The sequence below is a fragment of the Chaetura pelagica genome, unplaced genomic scaffold (genome assembly GCF_000747805.2).
Source record: "Chaetura pelagica isolate M959 unplaced genomic scaffold, ChaPel_1.0 scaffold166, whole genome shotgun sequence".
In the NCBI taxonomy this organism is placed as follows: domain Eukaryota; kingdom Metazoa; phylum Chordata; class Aves; order Apodiformes; family Apodidae; genus Chaetura; species Chaetura pelagica.
The window spans coordinates 3,505,363-3,513,866 of NW_009953758.1; the positions used below are offsets into that span (position 1 = coordinate 3,505,363).

An 8,504-nucleotide genomic window follows, 5' to 3' on the forward strand; every position below is an offset into this window, starting at 1 on the left:
CCCCCGAGCCCTGCCCGGCCCGGCCCACGGGCCCCGCTCCCCGCGTCAGGGGCGCGACGCGCGTCCCGGCAGCGCCTGCCCCGCTAACCCGGGACCGCTTTCCCCTCCGCGCAGGTTTGCCCCGTCCTGCGGAAGGAAGGCTGCGGTGTGCCCGGCCCTTCCAGCCGGCACAGAGGTAAGTTCAAAGACACGAGTGCCACGGGAAGGCAGAGCGAGTCGCCAGCGGAGCGTTCAGCGCGGGAGGTGCCCCCCATTCCAGGGGGAAGGGAAGGGAGAAGCCGCACCCAAGTCAGCCCTGATGCTTGTAGCTGTAAATCGAGTCTGTCAACCAGTAACACACGAGGCTTTAGATCATCGCTCAGTGGTGGCAGGTAGTCAGCCAGCTCAGTCACTTAGGCCACCAGGACAGTGTGGATCAGGCAAAGCATATAAAATACCTCAGTGGAGCTTTTTATGTGGTTACTCCATATCAGGATCTAGGTCCCAAGAGGGCATAAGGGTAAGAGTGTCTTGACTACTACATACCTCCTTTAGAAATAAATCTTAATTATAGTAATTTGTATGCAGCTGTGGGAAGTGTTCTTATTGTTTTGTCTCTGTCTATTGTAATGTTTATTCATATTATACTTAGAATAGATGTTACACACACATAGTCCTTCTTCTACCTGGTGCTTAATTATTCATAAGAGGTTCAGACCAGCAAGATACAATGTAGGAAGGATCCACTCATGATATTATGCACTATTTGCCTGAGATTATTTAAAACAATTCCCTACTTCTTTATGACAAACATGTCAGCAGTTCTGAGACCATTAAAAATGCAAACAATTTTTCCTTGTAACCTGGTGCAGCACTTAAGCTCTTGAGACAACAGCCATTGCTCTGTTTGTCAGTAAAACAGTATTAGGTGCAGGCAGCAGAAAATAGATGGGTAATAATTTACTATGATAGCCTGCTTCAAATGAAGAGCACATAAAGCCCCATAAAGAATTTAATAAATGACCTATCATCTTCAGCAAAATTTGACTTGTTCTCACTTGTTTTCCCAGAACATGTCAGGAGCAGCTTTTAGAATTTAATCCTCACAGCATTCTGCTGACACTCCCTGTTTTTGTCTATTCTATTTCACCCCTGTTAAGCAGATTTATTTCAGGACAGGTATATATTTAAATCCCTGACTCCATGGAAACCAAGTACACTTATAAAAACCACAATTCTTCCATTTAGTGGAATGTTTGGATTTTAGCTATTCAGGAAAGGAACAATCTGTTTGCACAAACAAGTGGGAAAAGAGCAACAGAATGCATTTAAATAAAATAGCATATGTGTGAAGAATCTATATTAATTGTGTTGCATGCCTATGTGCTAACAGGAATATCTGGAATGACTTTTTTTAAAGCATGGAATGGAACTATTGTGGTAATCTAATTTCACTGCCTGTATTTAAGGAAACCCCTTGGCTTGTTTCTGTAACTGGAGCCAGCACATTTAGGAAAGCTTCTAAAACCCCATGCAGAGTCAAGGCAGCTTCTTACTATTTGAAAATTCAACTTCAGTGAAGTTGGGAGGCAAAGTCTTTCTCCTCTCTTGTAGTATCTTTTTGTCTTCTGCTAAGATGTGATACTGGACAGAATTCCTGTCTGAAGGGAACTGGCTCTCATCTACATAGCCATGCAAACTGAATGTTGTCAATAGAGCTGAAACAAAACTTTTTTGTCCTGGAGTAATTTATTGTTGGTGATATAGGTCACTAAAACTTTTCTGCTATGTATCCTGGTTGTAACACTGTTTACCACTTAATATGAAGCATCGCTTTTGATGGTTTATTTCAGCCAATCCAGTTAAATTAAAAAAACAAAACCAAAAAACTTTCCCACAGTTTGTTGTAAGCAAAAAGATCTGGTCAGCTTTGAACCAGAGGTCAAAGTATAACAAACTAACAGGATGCTGCAGTCATCCAAGTCTAAGTTAGGTACTAAAAATACTTTTTCCTGTTGCACTACCTTGTGACTGCAGTAATTAAAATGTAGATAGTCAAAGTTAGCTGTTGAGTTAACCTTCCATGTGAAAAGGGAGTAGAGCAAGTTTGGTTCACTTCAGGAAGAGCCATGTGTTTAGTTAGCTGCTCAAGTGTGAGTCCCTACCCAGTGAGTCACCTTAGGGCTTCACCCAGGGTAGTCCAAATATAGATCTCACACAGACCTTACACCCAAGCTGTCACCACGGTCTCTGGTTCTGTTGTGTGGAACCACATGAAAACCAGAAACTTCACTCTTCCTCAAAGTACAGCAGGTTATTCTACTAGAATACTTTAAAAAGCAGCATGTCCAATGTTTTTCACTATCAGCCTTTCAGTCCTTAGGATTAAAACCATGCCTTTCAGATTAGTTACTAGTAGATGATGTATGTCCACAGATTCACAAACTCGCACACCAAAACACTACTTCCTCTTTGCAGCAGACTTAAGTTTTCTACCAAGAAACTCAAATGACTCAACTAGGCAAACTTTGTTTCCGTATACTGGAATGAAGGTCACTATCAGCAAATTAATTCTGGCAGCAAGGTTTTTTTAAACTATCAGATTGCAGATAGCAAAATAAAAAGTTTGTTATTCTCAAAAATGTAGAATAATTAGTCCTATTTCCATTTTCCAAGACTTACAACCAAACACATGGCTTATCAATCACTGGACATACTGGCTCAGTTTGACAGAATGTACATTCTGAATGAGGAATTCACTATAAACCACTTGGATGTCCACTAAAGGCTTGACAACAACCCATAATTAGTTAAACTACAGAAGATGGGAATTAGCATGAGCAAGGATAAACAACTTGTAAGAAAGAACCAAGGCTCTGTTGAAAAGGCAATTTATAGAATTCTGTTCAGTTGGTCTGGGATCAGTTCCAAGGTTTTTTTTTAACTAAATAGAACACAAAAGCTATGAATGAGCTAATGATACCTGCTGACAAAACTGTGAGGTGTCACCAATACTGGGAATGATCCAAACCGGGAGAAATATGTGGATCTAGAACTTTTTTTAAAAGTGTCGTGTCAGGTCATGCATTTAAATTAATAATTTTCCTGGTAAATTGGAGTTCAGCTGCACATGACAGGAGGGGCAAGAGATTGGGGTACTCAATCATGCTACATGACGGACACCAAAAGGCAAGCAAGGAATTTGTAACAGGAAAGTATTGATGTATTCATTGATTTATATGCTGATACAGGTATGGTCTTTACCAACTCAAGTTCAAGACAGACTGAAATTAGGTTTTGAGGTGGGCATCTTAAGTGATCAGAGCATAAACACTGCATCAGAAGGAAGGAGATAAAGCTGAATATGTTCACTAAAATGAAGGCTACAGTATAATGGCTACCTATAACAGGTTAAGTATAAATACCAAGAAGATAATGAGATAATAACTTTAGTAAGGACAAAGGAGTTATATTTAGGTATATTTAAATTGGAATTTAAGATATGGTTCATCAAGACAGGAAATAATTGAATTTGTGATTCAGGAAAACCCTTCCAAGATAGAATTATGGACACATGGATGGCATCTAAATGTCATCTGCATGCCTTGCAGCACAACAGAGCATAGGGAAGCCAATTCCCAGCAGCTAGCTGCAATTTCCACTATGCCACACCACCTTCCTACTGGTGAGACTGTCATCAGTTAAGAAATATTGGAGCATTGCCATTTAAGCAAGGTGTTTTAAAGCCTAAAAATTACCAGGAAAACATGCCTATTGCCAGAAATAAATATGTAACACAGTAATGTCCAGTAAAGTTGTACTCATTCAGAGAAGCCATCCAAGAAAAGGCTGAACATGTCACAGGAGATAGAAATGTTTTTTAGTGTATTAGTGAGAGCACTAATATGACTAAATATAATATATGGCGTATACACAGCACTGCTAACAAACCAGTGACCATTGTTTATCTTCCATGGAAAAGTATATTATGTGCAACACAAGAAGCCCCACTTGCAGTGTACTTTAAAAGTTGGAAAAAAACCCACAAAGTAGTCTGCATAATTGGAGTTGACTTGACTCCACTCCAGTTTTATTTCCTGATGCAATGTCATCTCCCCTTTCTTCCAAAAGGGGAGAACAGGGTTTTTTTTGGACAGAAGCAATTCTTACCATTGCAATGGAATTTTTATTTCAAATACATTCTTACAATAAAGCTGCATTTTGTTATACAAGTAGATACACCCAGGAGACAAGAGATTCATGTATTCCATTTTAAAATACTGGGCTCAGATAAACTGCAGCTGTTGCCATTCATTTCCTAAACCATGTTAGGGATTTTTCAGGGCAATAGAAATAAAGATGTATACCAGTCATCTAGGTAATTAAATTATGGTCCAAGGAAATTTGTAACCACCATGGAAAAGTGTATCTGCTCATTCTTCGGTCTCTTTGAAGTGTAGGGTGGTAGGAGTTTCTTTATAAACTCAGAAGTTTTTCGTTGAGAGCAATCTGTGACTGGGTGAGGTTTGCCAAGTAGGTTACCATCAGTAAGTCCTGAGTGGGGAAAAAAACAGCCAGTGATCAGAAATAGTTGGCTGTCTGTTAGGGAGATGAATTTTTAATACCTGTAAAGCATTTACAATCAGCTCCTAGAAATACTGTTAGTCCTGAAAGTTGTACCCTGAGGAATGCTTCCCTTGCAGGAAGAAGATTTTGATATTCCCAGAATAAAAAACATTGCTTGTGAAATTTTAACTCTGAGTTCACCCATGTTAACCGGGCAAGTCAAAGGGTATAAGCAAAATTAAAAATTAGTTCTGGTCTTGCCAACTGTGGGTGAACAACACATTCAGAAATGTAGCTTTTGTTTTCTAAACATCTGTTACAGAAACAAGGTAGCACACTAAAACCTTATTCATGTCCTAAGTGTTATGCCAGGAGGCAGAACTGCAGCTCAGGCAAATCACCAATTATCCCTGAAATCCAGATGGCTTTAAGCTTGGTAATTCATATTTTCCAGTCACTCTAAAAGAGGAAATGGTGCTGGCTTTCAGATTACTTGCATAATTCCTAAGTACTTTTAAACTTATTATTTGATTTGCAGTTAGTTTCAAGATTATTATGGTGAGCTCCTTTATCCACCTTCAGGTCTTAAAACATCAAATTACTGTCAAGAAAGCTCTATTTTCTCTTAACACGTTTCTATGAAAAGCTAGATTGTTTTGATCACAAATTTGTGTCTGTATGACAAATTTTCAAAATTGCTGGCAATACACTGAAAAAATTAACTATGAACTTACATTGATATTGCTGTTCAACATTGTCTCAAAGTCCTCTGGTGAAATCTTTGGCACCTGGTTAATAAGATCCATCAGGAATCGCCCCACAGTGTTGTCAGCAGCCACTTTGCCAGACTAAGCACAAGAAACATACACTTCAATGTGAGCAAAACTCAGTAAATTTATGGACCAGAAACAGAATACATAAAAAACAAGATGCACAAGCTTACAACAAGCTTATCTGCTGACTCATAAAAAACTAGCCTTACCAACACATCCTCTGCATACTGAAGCACCATGGTCAGGGTATCCTGAATCCTGGCAGATGCTGACCCCACCTGCTGCAAGTCACTGGATAAGCCAATCACTCGATTAGGGCTGAAACAAGTCTTCATTATAAGATCCACTGAAAGCAAAAGGAGAAGCACTGAAAAAAAACACCTGGCACAGAAAACAGCTTAAATCTTTAACTTTTTGAAGTTTTTTACAAGAGCTTCAACAAGACAGTGTAATTCCCAGTAGCATGGCAGTTTTACCAGGGTAAAAAAAAAGCATTTAAACAGTGTCACAACAATGGTTATAACCAAAACAGGAAGAAAACATTCACCTCCTATCCGCTCTGTATCATAATAAACGTATTTCACTGTTAGAGGTGTGAACATCACACCCATAGTTTTACCAGGGACTCCCATCGGGGCACTAGGAAAAAAAAAAAAAAAAAGAAAAAAACATTTTCAGCATGGACATATTTAAGAGAGGAAGTAATAGATTTCCATCTCAATAATTTCTGTTAGCACTGAAGTGTGAACATGAGTCGGTTACTCATTCTCACCAAAATCAGCACTATTAAGACCACGGATAACTAAGGACAGGACATCAGTCCTAGCATGCTATTAATTGCTCACTTTCATCCAAGAATACTCCTAGCTGGTCTGACATTTGTCAGCATGAGTGCAGAAATAACTAAGTATTATCATCTTAGCCACAGTTCCTTCTTGCTTATACAGCAGGTATTCTGAAATACTGTGTGCCCTTTGAGAAATCACTTAAAGAATATAAGTATGACAAATTCAAGTACAAAGCCCTCTCAAAACTTTTACCATTCCTATTATTCAAAGTATTTTAAGTTCACTTAGGATTTAAGTAAGCAAGATGTCATGGAACAGCTTCTGTTTTGCAGATGCACAGACAAGAAGCAGTAAACTTCTGCTACCAAGAACAGCTGGGGTGAGTGAGCTCCTCAGCCAATAGTGGGAAGCACAGTGAGATGAAACAGATTCATTTCTCAATATTTGATCTTCATTATTAATCAAATTAAATGGAAGGGGAAAAGGGGAAGAAAAACTGATCAAGATGATGCTGTTTCAGTTATGTTTTAACTGCACTAATCCTCCAGCTTGTTTAAGTAAACTGTCAAGGAATAAACCCCAGTACCTACAGGCTGGCATTCAGACAGCATGATGCAAGTAAGTCACACTAGTGCTAGATATCTGAATCTTGTGAAACGTTGCAAAGATGTTCAGAACACTGTTAATTAAGTCACAATTTCCTACCTCAGTAAGGCACCAGCTTGTGAAAGATCAGGTCTTTCAATTGCCATATGATAGTCAAGACATTCCAATGGGAAGTAAGCTGTGATCCCTGGCTCACTGCAGGTGTTTTAGCTATTGCACAATATTGTCCAAAATAGGACACTACAGCCCTCTTCTTTTCTTGTTCTGCTGATGTGGTGTCTCTCTAATTCAGACAACTCCCCTACCTGACGTAGGCTTTAATGCTCATGCGTGAGTTCTGGAGACTCGTGTCCACAGTGAGGTGGATTGGATTGTGCGCTTCCCGGCTGTAATACTCGTGGATCAGGACAGAGTGTTCCGTGATGTCATGGCCCGTTGCATACCTTCAAAAGAGGACATGTTGAGGAGCAAGACTTCCAAAATCCACGTGCCCAGTGTTTGGTATTTGTGGTATCCTAAAACACGGATTTCCAAAGAAAGCACACTAAGCATACTAAATACAGGTGTTTAGACTAGGGAGTTCGTAGTTTTATGGCCAGCTCTCCTAGCATTGCAGGAATCACAGGCTAACTACACCCATGCCTGAAATGTGTGCAGGGCCAGTGTTGTAGTATGAGACATAAAGAGTTGGTACAGTGGACATCAGACACCCAAGATTCAGGTGTCTGTCACTATGCTCTGGACCAACTCGATTTCTGTGTAAGTCACAGCACGTTATACAAATTTGGACCAACCAATTTGATCTTCCACAAATTAAAAATCTCTCTGCAGGAGGTAGAACTAGTTAATCTAGCTCCTTTAGCTGCTTTGCAATTAGCTTGTCACATACGCAGACAAAATTCCTGTCATTAGAACTGCACTTTGCTGTGCCATTACAAGGTTGTTGAGAAGTCTGCGCCACAAGAACGGCACTAAGCCATTCTGTAGGATCAGAGATGCACTCAGGCACAGAATGTGTTCCCATAACACCCTACGGTCTTGCTTGGTGTTCCCACACAAGTACTTCCACCTTCTCTCAGCAGAGAACTTGTGCATTCTCAAGCTGGTAGCACTTGCTTCCTCCTGAGGCCTTCAGTACTTGAAACCACCTTTGCGCCCTCCCTGCTTTCTAACCAGTTCTCTTCTGTGGTGCAGGTTGTGTTAGAGGTGGCTAAGTTCTTCTAACAAATCTGTTCAAGTATCCTCTAACTCATCACTCCTCTGTGATACCTCTTCTAGATATAAATACATACAAACCCTGTAAGGCTCCGATACCATCACCTCCTGTTACGAACTGCAGCAGCTTTACAACTGACTCTACGACAAGAGCTGCCAGATCTACCTGTTGCTTCTGCTTCTCAACCCGTGACCAGGAGAATTATGTATTTCAAGCAGCTTAAAGGCCCAAGGCAGCTGCCTGCATGTTCTTGCAGAAGAACTTACCAACCCAGGATGATCTCGCTAGGAGACACCTTCTTGTGCAGCTCATACATGTTTTTGGCAAATTCCATATCGACTGCCACCTGAGGAACGGGACAGGAGCAGGTCAGCGGGGCACGACCGGCCCGAGGGCCGCCGGCAGGGGCAGGCAGCCGCGGGGGGCGGCCCCGCGCTCCCTACCTCATCCTCGGACTCGTTGTGCGGGACGGAGAAGCAGTTGGTGACCTCGACGGAGTGCTTGTCCACGGTCCCTGCGGGGGCACAGCGCGTTAGAGGCGCGGGGGGGCGGCGGGCGGGGCGGGGCGCGGCGGGG

At 41.2% G+C, this 8,504-nt stretch overlaps 1 protein-coding gene across 1 annotated transcript; it reads right to left on the bottom strand.

Moving 5' to 3' along the window:
* Positions 1 to 4,142: 4,142 nt before the first annotated feature.
* Positions 4,143 to 8,448, bottom strand: EIF3F (eukaryotic translation initiation factor 3, subunit F). The gene is made up of 7 exons (XM_010000783.1): positions 8,372 to 8,448; positions 8,195 to 8,274; positions 7,018 to 7,155; positions 5,866 to 5,957; positions 5,528 to 5,664; positions 5,280 to 5,393; positions 4,143 to 4,533 (listed from the first exon to the last, which is right to left on the bottom strand). The coding sequence occupies exons 2-7, from the start codon at positions 8,260 to 8,262 to the stop codon at positions 4,456 to 4,458; spliced, it is 627 nt and encodes a 208-aa protein (XP_009999085.1). The 5' UTR covers positions 8,263 to 8,274; positions 8,372 to 8,448; the 3' UTR covers positions 4,143 to 4,455.
* Between the last annotated feature and the right edge of the window lie 56 nt (positions 8,449 to 8,504).